Source organism: Abrus precatorius, unplaced genomic scaffold (assembly GCF_003935025.1).
Source record: "Abrus precatorius isolate BTA unplaced genomic scaffold, Abrus_2018 Scaffold3, whole genome shotgun sequence".
Taxonomy (NCBI): domain Eukaryota; kingdom Viridiplantae; phylum Streptophyta; class Magnoliopsida; order Fabales; family Fabaceae; genus Abrus; species Abrus precatorius.
Genome location: NW_020874373.1, coordinates 28,727,532 through 28,748,649, shown reverse-complemented (window position 1 = coordinate 28,748,649; position 21,118 = coordinate 28,727,532). Strand labels below are relative to the sequence as shown.

Genomic DNA, 21,118 nt, shown 5'->3' with positions numbered 1-21,118 from the left:
CCACCACTCTATCATTAATATATGTGTGTATCTTCTGTGTGGGTTGTTTTTGGAAAGATCAGAATCAGTGATGTCTATGACAGCTGAGGAATATCCAAGAGAGCCAAAATCGGGTGAATCTATAAAGCTCTTGCTTATGACCACTTATTTTTCTTTAATAATGCAACAATTTTACATTTCATTATGTTAAACACTTTCTCTACTCATTTCATTTTATTGTAACCCCTTATTGTTTTCTTCAACACTGCATAAAGTGGAAATTATCTTAATTTTTTATCATTTTCTTGGTTAATTATACTGAGCGTAGGCTTAAAGTTAGTTAGAATAAAGATGTAGCCTACACTTGATGTCAAGTTAGAGTGATTTTATATAAATTCAATTACTGTAACAACTCGATCTTTTTTAAAATGAAAAAGAAAAAAATATGATGCTTAGATGAACACAAAAAATAATTAAAATTAGAATATGAAGAGCTTGTTTGTTTCTGTTTGGTTTTTAATTTTTAAAAATTATATTTTAAACAATTTAAAAAAATTAATTTTAAGAAGAAAATGAAAATAAAATTTAGATTAACAAACATATTTTATTTTGATTTTACTTTTAAAAAGAAAAACTGCTTTTAGAAACAGAAAACAAACAATTTCTAAGTATTATAGATTTTTTATAAGTAATTCAAATAATTATTTTTTATACTTAATTTTTTTTAATCGCAATTATCTTTTATTGGAAGTAATCTCGTATTAATTTTTAGAAATTTCTGACTGTATAGATAAAATAAAAATGCTCAAAACTAAAGAGTTGTTTATGCTAAAAAAATGTACTTTATCATAAAAAAATCAAAAGAAGAAATTTCATGAAACTAGTATGCCTGCACGGAGGCAAGAAGTAGACTACTTTCATTGGCAGTATCGCTGACTAAACATTACACATTATTTGAAGTGCATTGTCACAACTTACATAATCAACGAGTAAAAAGGTGGCATACCATTGTTGCATGCAAATAATCCAAACCCATAAAAGAAACGATAATTTAGTTTAACTAAATAAAGTACAAAAAAGAAACACCAAGATTCCAAACATGTTTTCAAATAACTAATGCTCCTTAAATAGGGACGAGGTTTCTTCGTACGATTGTCATATTTATTTACCTGACAATCACAATCAGTGTCGAACAACCTGAAATTTAGGAAACAACAATAGTCTTTTTGGTTAAATGAATTTTGTATCATACCATGTAATAAGAATTTACGTATAACAAATTTTTTATTAAAAATAACATAGTAATACAAGATCTAATACATTAATATTAAATGTTATAATTTTTAATAGATTATTATCATGTATTGATTTATTTATTGAGTATCCTCAGCCACACTTTAAGAAAAAACCTATTGGTTAAAGCATGTAGAAGGTCCATGTTATGTTGTTATTTAAATAGCATAAATGAGGTAGACCAACAAAATACACATGCAAATGAAATCATACTTCTATTTTAAAAAACATTATAAGAACTAATGAAATAACAGTTGAAAGTTTTCGACATGAATTCTGAAACTACAATTGTATAAATTGAAAGGGTTGGAACTGTTTTATAAAAGAGAAAGGGTTAGAACTATGATAACCTTTATTACTTTGTAGTTTTGTAATTACCTTTGATCCATCAACCATTGAAAGCATTTCTAATTATATTTAGCTCCTTGGTGACTTCTATCATATTCATTCTTTCTCCTGGTGAGTGTATTGAGCAAGCAAGACCAATCTTAAATAGTGAAAGTAAGCACTTCTCAGCTTTGGGATGCAAAATGTCTGCAATGTTGGAGAGGTTTTTTTTTTGTTTTCCTGCTATTGTAGGATATTCATTTTCCATTGAGAGAAGAAGCTTTGCATCAACAATCTCCAAGATGTTATTTGGAAATGCAGTTTTTATATAGTTATGAATGTTATACTCATCTTTAAACATTTCCTCTATTGGTCTTCTCCCAGTTAACATTTCCAGAACAAGAATACCAAAGCTATACAAGTCCCCTTTTGTTGACAATTGAGAACTTGCTCCATACTCTGAAATATGTTTTGAAACCATTAATGCTTTAATCCATATAACATTAATCTAAAAGGAAATAAAAATTAGATTAAATCATACCTGGGGGAGCATAACCTATCGTCCCTTTTATTCCACTCGTACTAGTTTGGTTGTGAAGGTCACTATCAATTGTTGAGAGAAGCCTTGCTAAGCCAAAATCACTCACATGAGCAACCATGTCATCATCAAGGAGAATATTGCTTGGTTTTAAGTCACAATGAATAATTGGTTCCTCACATTCATAGTGAAGATAATGTAGTGCTGAAGCAACTCCATCAATAATTTCCAATCTTGCCTCAAGGGATAATGTCCTTGGCCATTTAGCATTTCCATTCTCTGGATGCAACCATTCCTCTAGGCTTCCATTTGACATGTATTCAAAAACCAAAGCTTTAAAATCATTTCCATTGTAATCCATACTAGAGCAACAAGTGACAATCTTCACCAGATTTCTATGCCGAGTATTTTTTAATGCATTACATTCGGCAATGAAACTCTTATGAGCTCCTTTCTTTCCAAGGTTTAGAACCTTTATAGCAACAAATCTTTCTTCTGAATGCAGACTTCCTTTATATACAGAACCATGACTTCCTGTTCCAATCAAGTTTCTAGCTGAGAACCCTTCAGTTGCTTGGTGTAAATTTTGGTATGATACCTTAGGAAATTGATCAATTGTGGAATTGGCAGATGTTTTTCTGTACCTTTTCCTTATCAGATATATAGTAATGCTACATGAAAGTGTAAGAAAAAATACAATCAAACAAGCTATCATCACTATTAGCTTGAGATTATGGTGTTTTTTCCTTCTCATAGCTTTTAAGGGTGATGGGCAAGGTGGAAGCTTTAGTTCAAACACACCACCACAAAGTTTTCCATTGCCATACACTGATATTGCACTAGCATTTCGAAAGACACCATTTGTTGGTACCTCACCTTCCAACTTGTTGAAGGAAGCATTGAAGTATTCTAAAGTAGAAATGTTTTGTAGCCCCTCTGGAATTGATCCAGACAAATTGTTTCTTGACAGGTCTAATAGTCGAAGACCTTTCAATGAAGCCAATGAATTCGGCATGCTTCCATGGAAGAAATTCCCTTGTAAACAAAGATACTCCAAGGATATGCATCCTTCAATTGTTTCAGGAATGTCACCAGAGAAATAATTGTTAGACACATCCAAATTTTCAATGTTTTTTAGCATGCCTACCTCTGCTGGAAGACTACCACTTAATAAGTTATGTGATACATCCAATCTAATCGATAAAGAGGAAATTCCAAACACTTGTAATGGGATAGCTCCAGAAAGGTTGTTATGTGAAATGTGTAGATATTCTAAATTTCTGCAATTTCCAATTGTTGAAGGAATATTACCCACAAACATATTATATGATAAATCCAGTACATACAACTGTTTGAGATTACACATGAAAATTGGTATCTCTCCAGACAATTTGTTTGCTGCCAAAGTTAATTTTTGCATCTTTTGGAGCTTATCAAAAGTGGTTGGAATACTACCACTGATTATGTTATTCTCCATACCCAAGGCAATTAAGTCAACAAGATTTCCTAATTCCTCAGGGATTTTTCCACATATATGATTTCCACCAATAGCTAGTCCAGTAAATTTGGAAAAATTCCCCACAAAATTAGGAATAGGTCCTCCAAAATTATTGTAGCTTATATCCAATATATTTAGTTGACTACAGTTTATCAAAGACTTCAAAAACTGCTAGTCATTAGATGAATTGCTACCAAGATTGTTTGAATCAATGTTTAGAGTTGAAATATATGGTAAATTCCCTAGACTTGGGACATGCCCAGCCAAATTGTTGTCACCAATATCTAATATTTTAATCTTAGATGCATTAGTGATGGAACTTGGGATTGAACCTGAGAATTGATTCATACCCATTCCTAAAAAATTGAGATGAGGGAGGGTGTGGAACATGTTGTCTTGAAGAGGACCACTGAACTGATTGTTAACAAATGCAATGCCAGTGAGAGATGACAAATTGTAAAGAGAAGAAGGAATCTCACCAGATAGCTTATTGGCACTCACCTGGATCCTTCTCAGGCTTTTCAAATGACCTATTTCTTTTGGTAAGTGTCCCTCCAAGTTATTATAACCCATGAAAAGAAAAAAGAGGGATGATAAATTTCCTATTGAAGCTGGGATTTGTCCACTTAGATTGTTCATATGAATATTCAACTCTTCAAGCTTGCCAAGTAATTCAATATTCACTGGTAGTTCACCAATAAAATGATTGCCTTGTAAGCTCAAGACCTTTAGTTGAGAGCAATTCAACAAGTTGGTGGGAAATTCTCCTTCTAATGTGTTATTGGCGAAATCAAGTGTTTGGAGTCGAAATAACCGACTCAATTCTTGTGGCACTTCACCATATAAGTTGTTGTTCCCAAGTAAGAGGTTTCTCATAAAAGAAAGGTTCCCAACATAGGGTGATATGAACCCACTTAGGCTAGATCCTGTTAGGTCCAACTCTATAACTCTTTGATGTTTGTGACTGCATTTGACTCCATGCCAGCTGCAAAAGTGGCTAGAAGTATTCCAAGAGCTGAACACTTCAAAAGGGTGATTAGATATCGATTCTTTGAATTTGAGTAATGCTGAATGATCAATCTCATTTCCTGTGGCAAATGTAGTTCTCTTAGGTTGAAACCACACCATGTGTGAGGTGAAGAAAAGAAACAAGATGAACCAAAGTGTATGTGACATGGTTGAATCTTGAATGACAAAAGGTACGGTTGCTAAATTGTAGTTTCTTAAATCTTTAATATATAAAACTTAGGACATAGGCAATGGATATTGGGTCAAATCTCTTGCTGCTCCGGTTCTAATACGCAATGACTCTTATAGTGACTTCTCTACGTTTATATTTTTCAGATTTAAATTCGAAATTATAAGTTCAAATGATTTATTTTTTTTTCAATTCATGAGGTACACGAACACACTCTTTAAGGGCTGCAGCATATTTTTTAATATATTTTTAATTATTAATTAAAAAATATTTAAATTAAAAAAATAGTCTCACTTGTTCTATAATAATTTTTATTCCTAATTTAATGATATATTCACATATTTTATAATTTTCAAATAAAACTAACAAATAAAATATATTAAAAAAATGTGTTAAAGGTTATGTTTAACATTCTTCTTTACGCATTTAATTTTTTCTTGAGTTAATCCTCAACTTCTATGTTAAAGATATTGTTAAAATATCTAAAAATATTTAACTACATCATATATCATATTATTGTATCATATTATTTCTCCATCTTTTATTATCTTTTAAGATTATTATTATTTATTTTATAATTAATTGTAATTATTAATGTATTAATTTTAAGAAAAAAATATAATATTTTAAGTTTATTTTTTATTAAAGTTAAATTATATTAGTCGTTAAGAAATAAAAAATATGCCTTAAGAAAAATGAAGTTACAAATGTTTAATAATAAAGGATAAATATATAAACATAAATAAATATTTTAAAATTTTATAAAGTCTTATATTAAAAAATATAAGAATTCTTTTTAAAAGAAAACTCTTAGAATCTTACTCATATTTCGCGTGAGTAAAAGGCAAATCTTATGCAGAGTGGACTTACTGTAAGTGAATGTGTAGTTTTTTATTTTGAATTTAACTTTTTTAAAGTAAAAAAGTATTTGTTATTGATTTAAATTTAAATATATTTTATAAATATAATTAAGTTTATATTTTTTTTCTTACTACGTCTCTCTGCTTCAGAAAAACTATTTTTTATTTATCATTTTGCTTGGTCGATGTAGATTCCTTGCGATTTCTGTATGCAAGATAATCAGTCATGAATCTGTATTGGAAGGTGTATTAGTCATATTTTTAATTATTAATTTGTATAATTTTGTTGTACGTACTACCAGATAAACAAATATGTTCTTAGTTTTATTACATAGTATTTGAATGTAAAATTCCATTGCTAGTCATAGTTTTGTGATTAATTTTTTTTATCTATGCAATATTAAACATGATAGAAATTTAATAATAATAATAATAATTTTATTAAAAGTATAATATTTAATGATATTAATATATTACATTTAGTAGCTTTTAATAAAAAAATTACTGAAAATAAAATTTTATTACGTATAATATTTCATAAATTAAAAATTAATTTTATAATAAGTAAATAAACATATAAATTATTCTATATATTTAGCCAAGTTAGGCTAAAATAAGTGAACAAAATCTTTGAAAGCCTCACCATGGTCTTCATAAATAAATAATAGCTAGCCGTAAAATGAGATTGCTTATTAGTTTGATATTTTTTTTTAATTGTAAAAATGTTACATATTATTTATTTAAATTTTTTTGTGTAAAAATAATAAAAAGTAGAATTTTTTTTACCATATAAATCTTTAAGCAAATAAAATTAAATACCTTCAATTAGTCAAGTCAAGCTTTTTTTTTAAGTCAATGTTTTCTTCTAATAGTCACGGAACAATAAAAATTTAGCGACAAGTAATGAGAAAATGCCATAGAATAACCCCACATATATTAATAAAACGCGTTACCGTTGAAAGATTGAAGTAAATCACACTCCTTGTATTTTTTTTTCAAATAAAATAATCATAATTATTAATATTATGTTAAATATGTATAATAAATAATAAGAATTCATGGCTTATTTTAAAAGAATATAAATATTTTTAAAATTTTAAAATATTAAAGCAATCATAATTGTCAATTTAAAAAAGTATAAAATTTTATTTTAAATTTATAAAAATCATAACAAATATTTTTTTTTTCAAACGAGGAAGACTAGTCACTACAAATATATTATCATTCTTTTTAATGGATATGGATTCCTTTTTCTTAAGCAAATATGAAAAAATAAACCATAGATAACATTTAGATAAAATTGATTTAATTAAATAAAAAATAATTTGCTTATATAAATTTCTTGTTTAAGAAAATTATATAGAAGGATTGAAACTTAAAAATAGGAGTAGAAAGATTGAATTCTTAATTTTACATTTTTTTCCAAAAGATGAGATATCATTTGCCTTTGTTATATAGTCCTTTGATAATTTATTGTTATATACTAAGGTTTTACCATTACCTTATATTGTTTGTTACTATGATTATCACAATTCAACTTATTAATGGTAGATCTTCTACTTACACCTATATAAATTAATTATCAAGACTATTCAAAATTTGTTGACTATGAGTGCTAATCAGAATATTTAATTCATTTTTCTTAATGATTCTCCTCCTAAGATTTTTTTTTTTTATTAATGATTTTTTTGTTATTACTTATTTAAGATTGTTGTCTTTTCTTGTTTTTTCTTCTTGTATAAAAAATTAAATTTATTACTTTATATATCATGAAAATTAAATTTAGATTGAGTTGGCCTTGAGACACTGAACTTAGATACATATGCATGTGGAAAGGACTTTGGAGTGAGTTTTTTTTTTTTTTACACCTCATTAATATTTTTTTTTATAGTATCCTTAACAATAATTTAATTTACTATATTTATTTATTTTTCGTCGAATAGTCTTCTTCTTCTTTAAAATTTTACTCTTTGTCTCTATTACTATTTCATTTTTAAAAGTTATTTTAAAGAGAAAAAATTACAAATATTTTTAATAGAAGTATAAAAAGAAAAAAATGGTGCAAAAACTAACCCTAACAGGTGTTGTGGATTCTTGGGTTCGTGTTCAGCTCAAAAACCCAACGCTAATTTTGGGCTTGGCTTTTGTGGATCGAGCTGATTAAATGCATATAAACTTGACTAGCGGATGCTTGTTTGTCGGCTTCACGTGCCTTACCCACTTGGTTAAATAAAAATTGATGTCCCTGTTACATAAAAAAAGAAACTAATAAATAAATTATGGAACGATTTTAAAATTTAATAAATTTTTATAAATTTTAAAATCAATATTTTAGTTATTAATAACAATAATTTATTATATTAAATAAGAATATAATTAGGAAATATTTTTAATTATAAAAAAATATGAACATTTTTAATAAAAATATTATATGAACATTTTAAAAAAATATTTTACCCATTTTATAAAAAATTTAAAATTTTATTATTTTTACTTTATTTTGTTTTACTTATAGTTTAATAATATAATTTTAATATTATATATATACAATTTTTTTATTTTTTAATGTATATTTATTAAAAGTAAAAAATTTATATACAAAATGTTTTTAAAAAATTATATTAATTTTAATAAAAGACAATTTTTATCATTTAAATATAATTTTTACTTTTTTTTACCTCAAACATTAAAAGACATGATATTATCTATATTTTATCTTTATCTAGCGTTATATCTTATCATTTTCTAATGTATCATGTTAACCAAATAACCCACCTAGTATTTATAGTGCTCTAATTTAAGAAAATATTTTTCAATATTTTCATTTAAGAATTATGACTCATATCTTTATATATAAAGGTATATTATTATTATTATTATTATTATTATATTTGAGACACATAATTATGTATATAAATTATAAAATTTAATACATAATAATATTAAATAATATAATTTTTAATAAAAATTTATTGCGTGTCTTTTAAATTAACGTTAAAAAAAAATATTATTATTATTATTTGCTTTTGGACTAGGTTGCCACAAAACCAAGGAAAGAACTTCCACACTGTTATCTTGGCTGCAAAAAAAGAGTGGGAGAAAACAATGGAGGATGCTGTCACTGCAGGCCAACAGAACGAAAGAAAAAGAAGCAGTGACAACAATGCTTTTGCCAAGTTTGTTCCTTATTCTCCACCATTTGGCAACGAAACAGATTCACAAGAGGCTACATTTGATCATGGCCACAAGAGACTCAAACCATATTCTGAAGCTTCCTTATCAGAAACCACCACCACCACTTTCTCCCCTTCTCATATTCCCAAACAAAACATTAGCACTAAAGAAACACTAGACTTTTTCTCTCCATCCACTTCCATTAAGCATTCATCTAATAGTCCATCATCACCACAATCCTTTGGTACCAAGTCATCACATATTGAGTATGTCGATAATGATGTGAAAGTTGGCAAGACAGTCTCATATAGTGAGTTCTAACCTCTCCCTTTTTCTCTATATGAATCATTAACACATCATTTACCATCATTAACAGTACTCCATTTTCTCCATATAGAAAACATTAATAGATATCATATAACACCACCAAATAATTAAACATCAATTATTGGTTGCATTTTTCTGTGCAGGCTGTTATTGGAAAGAAGAACAGAATCAAAGTGAGCTAGAATCAGTTATGTCTATGGCAGCTAAGGAACTATCCAGGAGGCCTAAATCCGGGGGGATCTACAAAGAAGTTGCATCTCAACGTGAGTGTACCGTGAAACGTTTGAAAGATTTGTTAAATAAAGAGCCTACAATAGATGTTGGACTTGAGATGGCTGATGCAACACATCTTTTGAAGCTAATGAGCCTCTCAAGCAATGAGATTGAGATGGCAGGGCAAAAGGGTCACAAAGGAGCTTTGTTGTTGCTTCAAGCAGAGTTCCTACGCAAGAAAGGACTGGAACTCATTGCTGAGTGCCAGAACTTGCTGCGAAATACGTTATAATTTGTGGCATTTGGAGCTTAACATAGGTTCCATGTGGGTTGTTTCGTTCACATCTCTCTGCCATCATACTAGACCTTTCTTCTATTTGGTTTGTGCTGAAATGGATGCTTTGCATCTCTCTTAACATTTTCTCACTTCTTTCATGTTTACTGGTATATTTTTTAAAAAATAATGTTACAATAAATGTAATCAATTTTAACACAATTAAAAAGGTTATGAAGTAAAATTAAAAGAACGGTTTTTTGTCAGTGTGTGTGTGTGTGTACTCCTGTGATATTATGTGCTTTTAATAAAAAGTTACTGTATATAAAAATTTCTATTTTGTGGCTTTGAAAGAAAAAGGGTATAACGGTACACAAATTCGCTCCAATAATTGAAACTTAACTCAATGCCGCTTCAAAAAATAGAAACAATGATATTACTGTATTTTGGTGTGAAAGGATGAAAGCTCTTCCCTTTTCAGTCTACTATACATGTCTGAACTCTGAAGTATCTACTAGCTATATGGCCACCAAATTTTGTCGTTGAAACTTTTGATGGCCTAATCTACTGTCTATCTTTATGCATGTGCTATCCAATTACTACTGCACTAACACTAGTTGCACAAACCGATCTCGATAATTGAATATAAATAAAAGAAAGTTGATTTCGCTTCCTTTCACTTTTGAGACTTGGTACAGTATTTCTGGTCTACCATGAATTATGGTTATAGTTACTCAATAACAAAATTTACTCAACCACGGGCTGAATAATAGGTTTGCATAATGGTAAGAGTAAGTAACACTGCAGCTACCACAATTCCTATCAATTTCCACACATTTGGGATATGATCCCTAATCAATATTCTATAGCTGTGTTTGCAAGAGTATCTGATGCATTCTACACAAAGGTTGCAACAATGCCACATCAATATAGGGAACTTCTTCAAAGGGTTCACTGCTGAGTAAGCATTCAAGTCCTCACAAAGTTTACTATAACTAGAGTCCATTTGGTCCACTCCCTTTGTGATTGTGCCAAATAAAGTGAGCAAATCTTCGTTGCTAATCTTATTATCTTTAACCAAAACACCACTGTCCACAAGCAGCTCAATATCTTGTAGAGAACATATCAACCCTCTCAGAAACAAAGCATAAGAAGTGAATTGCCTATTGATTCCAATTCTACTTTGCTCCCAAGCAATGAAGTTCCTCAAATAGGCCTCAGTTGTTTCAACTACATGCAGTGGTGGAATTTCAAGCAACCCTTTGGTGAATCTTATGTCAAAACCAAACCAATTAACCAACTTGCTCTGCCTGTTCACTGGTCTAATTGTTACCCCTGCAGCTCTAAGCCTTGTAGCACAACGCTTTAGTTCTTGCTGAGCTTGTTTCACCTTTTGCCCCTCATCAACAATGGACGACAAGTGCATAAGATGAAGAAAATGTGCCACACTAGGACACCTAATCAAAGGGTAGCTGAAGAGCGACAGTGTAAGATCAGCAACAAGGTGATCATCTGCACTTGTGAAGACATGTGGAAGAAGTATCCTAGCCAATGTCTTGAGAACAAAGAAGGGTATTTGGTTCTCTAGTAGAGTGAAATCAGTTAGAATAGATGAGAACATTTCTGTGTGTCCTAGTATGGGATCAGAAGAACCATTATTATGGTTATCTTCTTTTGGAATTTGAGGTACCATATTTGGTGGAGCACACTTAAGTAAGAGTTCTAACAAGAAAGATCCATCAAGTAACATTATTTTTGCAAGCTCATGAGGGTCATATTTTATGTTACCTCCATAGCTTGCACGAACTGCATCATCCAAGCCTAGAATGACTGTGCCACATTCATCCAAGGTTGAAACTGGATTTTGGGTTCTGTGAAGAAGTGCCAGCATGTAACGCCATTTGTGCTCTTCCATGGCCAGAAGGTGGCTACTAGTTCCTCTATGTATAGGTCCAATACTGACAAGCTTTGGTGAATAAGCTTCTTCATTGGATTTTCTTAGCTTGCTTGAAACACTGGTTATGCTGCTTATGAAGGATTTAACCTCTCTGTGATCTAGAGACCCTAGTGTCACTTTGATAGAATGCATCCAACAAGATTCATTTTGAGTTTGGTCCATGATTGGTAAGATTAGTGTTGAAATGAAGGGTATAAATATGGAAAGAAAATGCAAATTTTAAATACTCAAACCAGGGAAGGAGCAGAAACGAGTACCACCTAACAGTCAATTCGTATGGGATAACTTGGATTCTGTTTGAGCATTGCTTAAAGCCTTAAAGTAACAAGTCACCCTTTAACATGTAAAAGACTGAAATGCAACGTCATTTATTCAAACTTGAAAGGATCCAAGAACAGTGAAAATATATTTTAATTGGGCTTGTAGCCTGAAGTCATAAAGAGACTTCAGATTTGGGAACAATTCTTACTTTAACATGATTTTTCAGGTTCCGTTTTAGAACAATAAATTATTATTTGAAATGAATAAAAATATTTTTAAAATAAATGTATTTTAATTACAACTCGCATAACTTATACATGTTATATAAGAACTTGCCATGTAAGAATCACCCATTGTAAAAGGGGATAGGATAGTTATTGCAACTAGAATTACAAATTGGTCATTTCTACTTCATGTATTGGCTGTCCACCACTATCTGTCTTTTCTTTTGACGTGTTTTTTTCTGAAGAAAAAATAAATTTCACTTACTTATATGCCCGTTTGTCTTTAGCACCCGCTCAATAATTTAAGGAATGAAATTGTAATTATTCTAGATGTCATAATGAGCATTGAGGGAAGCTCCCCACACATATTATTGATAGTTATTCCTAAATTTCTGAGATAATTTCATTGGTGAAATTATGATCATGTGTGGTACATGAGGCAGTTCTATGATAAGATACATTATATCTTAATCAGTAATCCATATTCTGGAATCACCGAATCAAGAAGGTTAGATAAATAAACTAAAAAATGTGTATGCCACTGTAGTAGGAAAGAAAAAGTAAGGGTAACAAGAATAAAGGTGGGGCTCGAGAAAGTGAATAAAGTTGTGGCACATTGAAAACTTTTGCAGTTGGACTGATAAAAGTCCCTTGATTGATGGTAGATGAAACTTACAATATTTCCTATTCTTACATAATTTATACTTTATCTAAAAAGTTACGTGCTTATACTAGACAAGAAAAGTGGAATAAGAAGAAATTATATATGTACATACCACATACACATAAACCTTAATTCTCCTTATCATATTACCACCATTGTTGTCAAGAAGGCCTCTAAATTCATATACACAATCATAAATCGAAAATTTGTGATCTCATCTTGAAGCATGGAAGATCATGGACCCAACCAAAAGAAAAGACACAATGCTTTTGGTGTGTTCGTGGACAAACCACTTGGTAACCCAACTTCTGGCGCGTATGATCAAGACCACAAGAAGCTGAAACCCAATTCTGAAGCCCCCTTATCAACCTTAGAGCAACAAATTCCTGCCTTACCTCTCCCCAATCTTCTGGTTTCTGCTTTTAAGGAGAATCCCACACGTGGTGTCAAATTTCAGCTATTTATGAGCAGATCTTTTACCACACCAACTTCCACTTCCCCTCCACCAGGTCAGTTTTCACCTTAATCAATTTTGTCTTGGAGAATTGCATAGCCAAAAAGTCATATGCTAATATGTTAAACTTTTCACATAACTATACTAGTTATGCATCCCATCATAGATGTAATATAGGTATTGTTTGTTTTGAAGTTGCAAAATCAATTCTCTCACTTTTAAACCAAAAACATACATTTTAATAAAAAGATGTTCAAATTAATTTTATCATGCAAACTCAACTCCCAATCATATATATTTAGCATTTCAAAATCAATTCATTCAAAATTAATTTTGTACAACTTTAAACCAAAAGAGCATGAAACCATTTCCAAGGTAAACATTGGCCCACACTTTAAGGTAGTTGATTCTTGACACCACTTAATTCGCTATTTTTCTTGAATTCAATTGAACACTTTTAACTTTAGCTTAATGTTTCATGAAATCTCCATTTTTCTGTAGCATAATAAGTTTGTGATGGAAGTGTATTTTTCTATTGGTGATGCAGTATACACATTGAAAGTCACGAGTTCTTCAAACTCCACCGGGGAAGTTGAACCTGCAGGGATCATAGTTGATGGTGGAGCAACAGCAGTGTTAAGAGAAACGAGGCTAGTAGCCGAGGGCCAATTTGTTCTACGCTCTCGGCTCTAATAGAAGCATGTCATGATTGTTATTGTTATCAGACTGAATTATTGAAGAGACAGAAAATATTATAAATTAGATAATTTATTTTATATTTATTTATCACACGAACATATAATCTGTGCATGTTGCAATACTTTTGCAATCCAATCCAACCATCATAATTTTCAATTTTTTCTTTAATTTGAAAAAGTAATATGGGCTTGGTATTGTGCTGTTATCTCATCAGTTTCGGCAACATGAAAGAGTTCATTGATATGCATTATTAGAATCATTATTAAGGTTATTGCCAATCAACTGAAATATCTCTTATAGCTCCTAATCAATCAATGTATTCATTCACACACTTCATATGATATGAACCACGGACTCCAACTTGGATATCACTACTACATTCCGAGGCTAATATTTGTAATATAGGAAATCATGACATAGTAATAATAATAATAATAATAATAAATTAAAAGGTATTATTTTTTTTATATTTTACATTATAACTTAAGTTAACTTCTCTAAAAATAAAAATAAAATTATTAATAATATTTGTATATTGATCTATTATAAAGTGTTAATTCAAGCATTCGAATCTATGAAGATGTCTAATTAAAAATATATAATATATATGGAAGGTAGAATGGATTGAGAAAACAAAAGTGTATCTGATCAATTTTATCTCCTTTATTTTTTTTAATGTATTTTTAAAATGTGTGTATACCAAATAATGAAAATCATTCAAATAAATTTGTTTAAAAAAAGTACATATCACAAATAAAAGTTGTTCTGAGAAGCAAGCAACTCAATATACTTTAAACAAGGTCTGTGATTCGAGTATTTGTGTATAATATTTAAATGCGCGATTCGGATTGGATCTAGATTAAACTGGATGGAAAAGAAAAAAAAAAGGTGCATATCACATATTTTCTATAGTTTATTTTGTGATATATTTGGAAATTAAAAATAAATAAAAAAGAGGAGGGAAATTTTTTTATTTTTAACATATTTTTGTAATCTCATAATTTTTAAAATAAAATTAATAAATTAATGTATTAATCTTTTTATTTATTTTTGTAAATATTATAATTTTCTTAATTTAAAAATAAAAAATTAAAATTTTGCTTTTACATTAAAAAAACAAAAATGTTGAATGAAAGGTTTTGTAGTGTTTGATTTGGACCGCGCCACCTACTGTTCCTTTATGAATTGCAGGTGATCAGATTCAGCGTGATATATGATTTGAAGTTTGGTTCAGCTACAATTTTTGTATTTGGTGTTCAAAGTGTACATCACTGTGCTATATGCAAGTAAGTACCCTTCACGGGTAATTAGACAGAAATACAGTGGTAAATATATGTACTTTGTAAGAAAGACCAATAGTACTTGTGTTCATTTCAATGAGCACGAGGGGGTGTTGGTGCTAGAGTGGGTGGTGTTGAGGGCTTACATTGGTAGCACTTTGCAAATAGCCCAAATGTGTTAATTTGTTTCAAGATGTTGGTTATGCTAGCATATCCTCCAAACCCAAATCCCACCACCAAAACCCATATCACAACAAACCCATTCAAGATATACATTGCAGTCCAACTTCCTATGAAGAATGGCAGCTTCTCAGCAGCATTCTGCAAAATAAAGCATAGTATCATTGGACTATTGCCCCTACTACACTAATATTCTATTACTCAATAAAAATCCTAAGGTAGCAGTGGTAACGATGATAAATACTTCAACAATAACTAATTAATTAAGACTAATAAAAAGTAATTATACGCAATAAATTTTAAGTTAATTTCAACAATATTCATAATAATAAATGGTTAAATTGATGGCTCATACATTAAATAAATGATATAGGTACTGAATGAGTGTCTCAAAATAAATAAAAATATAGAATTAATACACATGGAAATGAGTCATTATTTCTTATATTTTAGATTAAAAAAATAGTTGTAGTTGCTTTATATATGAAAGACTGGAAGGAGTATGATACTGTATAGGAATCAAACAAGATTGTCAACAATTTTACTGATAGATCTTTAGTAACTAACAAATATTTGGCCAATCCATGGAAAAAGTACTAAAATAACTCCGAATCAACATCTAATTTAGAACTTGAAACATCTGATGATTCTTCATAAGAACATAACATGAAAAGTGATGTTTTGAGAAATGGCTAAGTGTTAGGAGGATTTACCTGTCTTGTAGAGGCTTTTCTGTAAGTGAGCATATGGGCTAAGGTGGGGATGATGTAGACAGTGAAACTAACCAATAGAGCTCCAACTGCAGAGTTTATGGGTCCAAAGAAGGGAAAGAGTATTGCTAAAAACCAAATGGGTATCACCACTGGCATCCTTGCTAGTGCTCTAAGACAAATGTTTCTTGTGCTATGCATCCCAATTAACTTCTCCCACACAAAGTATAGTGGAGTACACGCAAACCCAAATGTGATGAACTGCATCCATAAGTTAGGTGAAATTTACTTTAGACACAGTATTTAGTGTTTATTGTTTCTTTGAATGTATTTTCCTTTAAATTATTTTAGTGTGGCTAAATATTTAACTAGCAAGCGAGCAGCCAAATATAAGGAATAAAAAAGCAAAGGTAAGCGATAAAACTTTAATTAGTAATAAAAATATTCTATGAATTATTAAATTTTATATGTAGTAATGTGCAAAATATTTTATGCTTGTCGAGATTATTTAAGAAATATTAAATACATCATATTAAATGTTTTATGTTATAAAAAAATGATCAATAACTTTTGTATATAGAATATAATATTTTTAATAAAAAAAATATTTTGCTTTCTTCACTAATATTCTAATTATGTATTTGGTTTGAGAAAAATGAAAGAAAAAGATTAATAATTTTAATTAAGTTTATTTCGTTTCATTTAAAAATAACGTAGGAGAAGGGAGGAAAACAATTTTACTTGCCTTGTTTGGTTCAAAAATAAAGTAAAGAAAGGGAAAGATTATAATCATTTTCTACATTTGGTTCAAATAAAAGAAATTTGGAGGGAAGGAGAGTAGAGGCACCTCCCACTTCCTTCATTAATTAAAATAATTGTCTTTCTTTTCCCTCTTTTATTAAAATCTTTCATCTCTCTTTTCTTTAATTGAATAAATATTCTTGAAAGATATTAATTTTTATTTACTAATATTTTATTTTATCATAATCATACATAGGTTTAATGGCCTCAATAACATGATAATCATGGATTGTTTGGGGCAGTAAAGGAGCGTGCATTGCAGATTGAGGCGATCATGGGATTAAAAATTCATAGTATGATTCTCTAAGCTGAACACATTTCTAAAATGATTAAGTGGTGTCTTTTAAATTTTAGTGTATTGGGATTATTATTTTTAATATTTTAAAAATTATAATATTGATGCCTTTATCTTAATATTGAACAATAATATCGTTTAGGAGTATTTGTTATTATCGGTTATCTAAGGATTCTTATTTTATTTTACTCAAGTGTAGAATTTGATTATCTTGCTATTAAGGCGTTTAGTCGTGTTGTATATAAATAGACGGTTAGTATTAATAATGGGGGCACATTCTGCATGGCAAAAAGGTCTAAATTTCCATAAATGTGTCTAAAATCCTATTGAAAACTCACTCTTGGATGACAATTTTTTGTTATGTTCATTATTCTACTCTAAATTAGTTCTAGAGTTAAACCAAATCAAGGGCTGGATAATGACCATGGTTATGATATTATTCATGGACTCAAGCCATATTAAGAATGAGCACAAAGCTTGAAAGATGACAAATCATTGATCTTTCAAGCTTAATGTGAACACTGTTTCAAGGGAAGTTGACTAGTGAGGATAACATGGTTAGAGCCATGTCTAGAAATTTTGGATTTTAAGCAAAATTTTTGTCTCAGGTCTAGTATTTGAATTACTTTGGTCAATAATATGATAATATCAGAATGCTTTTCAAAAGGTATATTGTAAAAGTTGTGTGAGGCAAAAGCTTACCTGGTGAATGAGCATGAGGGATACAGCGAGGTCACGGAAGCCAGTTTTGGGAAGGAGAGAGAAAGCATTGGAATGGTTTAGTAGTTCATCCCCAAAAGCCCAGTAAACGGCACTTGCAGAAGGAATTGTTAGTGTGAAAACGTACAAAGTTGCAAACAAATATGTGTATTTGAACTTTTTTGGCTCCCACATCGCATGCATAACCTCTCTGCACCATTTCTCACCATTAATTGTTTACATGTACATAATAATAATAATATGATCTAATACAAAATAAGAACTGTTTAATCCATTTAAATGTCTTCTTTTATAAGAAACGTAACGATTAAAGAATGATATCTAACTTTTAAAATAATAACAAAGTTTAATTATATTTTATCTTATAACTGCATATGCAATAGTATTAAACTAATTATTTAGATGAAATTATGATAATTAAATACTTTGTAATCAATTTAATCTACATGATTTGCGTAAACCTAGGATATACACAAGTCTATCATTTAAACCATGATGTGGGAGAGACCTACACAGTTACTGCATGCCCCCCAAAAGCAAATAAAATGTTGGTGGCTCCGGTGAAGTATAGGACTAGCTTTGTTGGACCCGAGTGCGTCACATTTTCTACCTGCAACAAACAATTTAATTGCAAATATATGGATATATGGTTTAATTAATTTCAACCTCAAGGAATATGTATATTAATATAAACTGTAATTTAGATGCTGATTTACCTGGCCATGAATAATGGATGCAATAGTCATGTACCATGCAGTGTAAGTGGTCATTCCAAGACCCAAAAATGAACAGATACGATAATTGTGAAAGGAGGGTATGAACACAGTGGTGGCACAGCAAGCTCCAAAAATATAGGTCCAAGTCCTTTTGTCCAATTTATCGTTTATGTAGTAGATGTTACTGTTCTTACAGAAACCACAAGATTTGTTGTGGTGAAAAAAAGCTATGTTAAATGTCAATCAGATTATTCCAAACTGGAATTCTAGAAATGAAAGAAGAACTTAACCTTCCACATGCTATAAGCTGTATCACAGCTGCAAAAAAAAGCATTGTACAGTTGAAGCCTAGCCCAAGTGCCTTCCAAAATGGACCCAATAACCCATCAAGCACCTCGAACCACTGAAAATGATTGACCATAAACAAAAGTGGAATCCCATAACGTTGCAATTTAGTTTCCGTCCAATGAATTAATTAGAGATAAATACCGATTAGTACCCTTAAGATATTCATTAAAACATTAAAAACAATTTTTATTAAATATATTAACATATTTTTTAATAAAAACTTTTTTATTTATAGTAGACATAGAAGCCAGTGGTGGGATAGGGATGGCCATATCATCAAGATACTAATGAGATTAATTCTTATAAATTTAAATTTTATAAATAAAAAATGGGATGAGATTAGCAACACACATATTGTCTTTGTATTAGGAATTTTGATTTTTGATTTTATACTATTCATTAGAAAAGATATTTCAATAAAATCTTATTTAAATAAAGAATTTTCAATAAATAAATAAATCTTATACTATTGAGCAGTGATTGCAAAAGAACAAACCTGAATGACATGGTTCTTGAAACTAGCATTTTCCTTTTCCTTTCGGGTGCGGTACTCCACATAAAGGACACTGATTAGATACGCTGTCCAGCTTCCAATGAGCCCATAAAACACCTGAAACAAGATCCCTGATACCATGCCCAATTGAGAGAAAGAATATGGCAGTGTTAACAGCACTTGAGCCACCTAAAAAAATCCCATAAATTAATTCAACTATTAATTTTGAACCAAAATGGACTACAGAGAAAAAAAGACGATATTTTTTAGGTAATTGAATAGGGTTATGAATTATTTTACTTGATTTGAGGCAGAGCTAAACCATGCATCCCACACAGAGCCACCATGCCAGAGGAGGCTCTTCACACTGAACATGGACTTGTTTTGCAATTTCTCTTCCTCCTTGCAAATTTCATCATCTATGTTTGTGACTATTGCTTCCTTTGCATGCTTCTCAGAAGCCATTACCTCCTTTATCCAGGAATCTTCAAATAAATTTTTCTACCTCATTCCATGTTCTCAATATGAAACATATATAGGACAATAAGTCTATAACCCAAAGCAAAAATACAAAAACAGAAAGGGAAGCTTCATGACACTTTATAAGTGCGTAATTAGTAATTATTTGACTAGAGTAAAGTAAAAGATGGATACCAGACTCATTTTTGGAGTTCAGTGAAAAATATAATACATGAGATATAAAGTAATTCTTAGAGTCAACTAAATACAGAATCATTACATGAAAAATAGCTGGAAAATATTCATTTTAATATATTTTTATTGTTAATTTTACAGAGTGATCTACTTACAATAACTTGGCCATTTGTAAATTAAATAAATAATTTTAAAAATGTGTTGATATCATTATTCTAGGTGGCTTGCCACAACTATACATGCATTTGGATTCAATTCAAATAATATATAAAAACGATGGAAAACTGTTTGATTGGGATTTTTTTTTTCCAAGCTAGAGAATATAAAAAGATGGTACAGGATAGGTAATCAGTAAGTGACCCTCCATCATAGGTTCCCATCCCCAATACAATCTCTAGTGGAGAATCCGTTATTTATGGGTGCTAAGTGAAAAATATAAATAAATAAATATGAGACATAATTTTTTATATTAATTTAAATATAAAAATTCTTATACTTAATATAAATTTTTTATTTAATTTATATCTAACGAGTTATATATATAATTTGATATAATGTTATGAATTCACAAAGGTAAAAGTTAAGTTAAATTAATGTTGCTGCTTTAATTTATGGATATTATTTACTTAAAACTCTTTTATTTAGCTAAATTTTTTAATTAAAAAATAATGTGTACAAATTAGTTTTAACTTATAAGGTTATGTACCTGTGTTTTTTAGGGTGAAGAATTCCTTAGCACCAAAAGTCACTTGAACGAAAGTTGCCGACAATTTTGAATGTGTACACATTGATTGAACAAAAATGAGAAGGCTTACATGCATGGTGTTTTTACGCACACGGTTCAGAAACTATATACTATAATAAATGTACTTCAAAACGAAGAAATTTGGGTAAGTAATTACTCATTTTTGTTTAGGGATAAAATAAATTTTTATATCATAATACAAGTTTTACTATATAATTTATGATTAAAATTAGTTT

At 29.8% G+C, this 21,118-nt stretch overlaps 3 protein-coding genes and 1 pseudogene across 3 annotated transcripts; 1 reads left to right on the top strand and 3 right to left on the bottom strand.

Moving 5' to 3' along the window:
- Positions 1-855: 855 nt before the first annotated feature.
- On the bottom strand, positions 856-4,763 carry LOC113863620 (annotated as a pseudogene).
- A 5,669-nt stretch (positions 4,764-10,432) lies between these two features.
- On the bottom strand, positions 10,433-11,800 carry LOC113862428 (putative UPF0481 protein At3g02645). The gene has a single exon (XM_027495516.1). It carries the CDS (start codon positions 11,798-11,800, stop codon positions 10,433-10,435), a length of 1,368 nt encoding a protein of 455 aa, XP_027351317.1.
- Positions 11,801-13,013: 1,213 nt separating this feature from the next.
- On the top strand, positions 13,014-13,934 carry LOC113863958. Its single transcript, XM_027497765.1, has 2 exons — positions 13,014-13,296; positions 13,789-13,934. Exons 1-2 carry the CDS (start codon positions 13,014-13,016, stop codon positions 13,932-13,934), a joined length of 429 nt encoding a protein of 142 aa, XP_027353566.1.
- Positions 13,935-15,313: 1,379 nt separating this feature from the next.
- LOC113861290 (auxin transporter-like protein 4) lies at positions 15,314-19,964 on the bottom strand. Its single transcript, XM_027494015.1, has 8 exons — positions 19,784-19,964; positions 19,487-19,672; positions 18,933-19,045; positions 18,643-18,826; positions 18,439-18,536; positions 17,909-18,116; positions 16,114-16,371; positions 15,314-15,541 (listed from the first exon to the last, which is right to left on the bottom strand). Exons 1-8 carry the CDS (start codon positions 19,946-19,948, stop codon positions 15,314-15,316), a joined length of 1,440 nt encoding a protein of 479 aa, XP_027349816.1. The 5' UTR covers positions 19,949-19,964.
- Between the last annotated feature and the right edge of the window lie 1,154 nt (positions 19,965-21,118).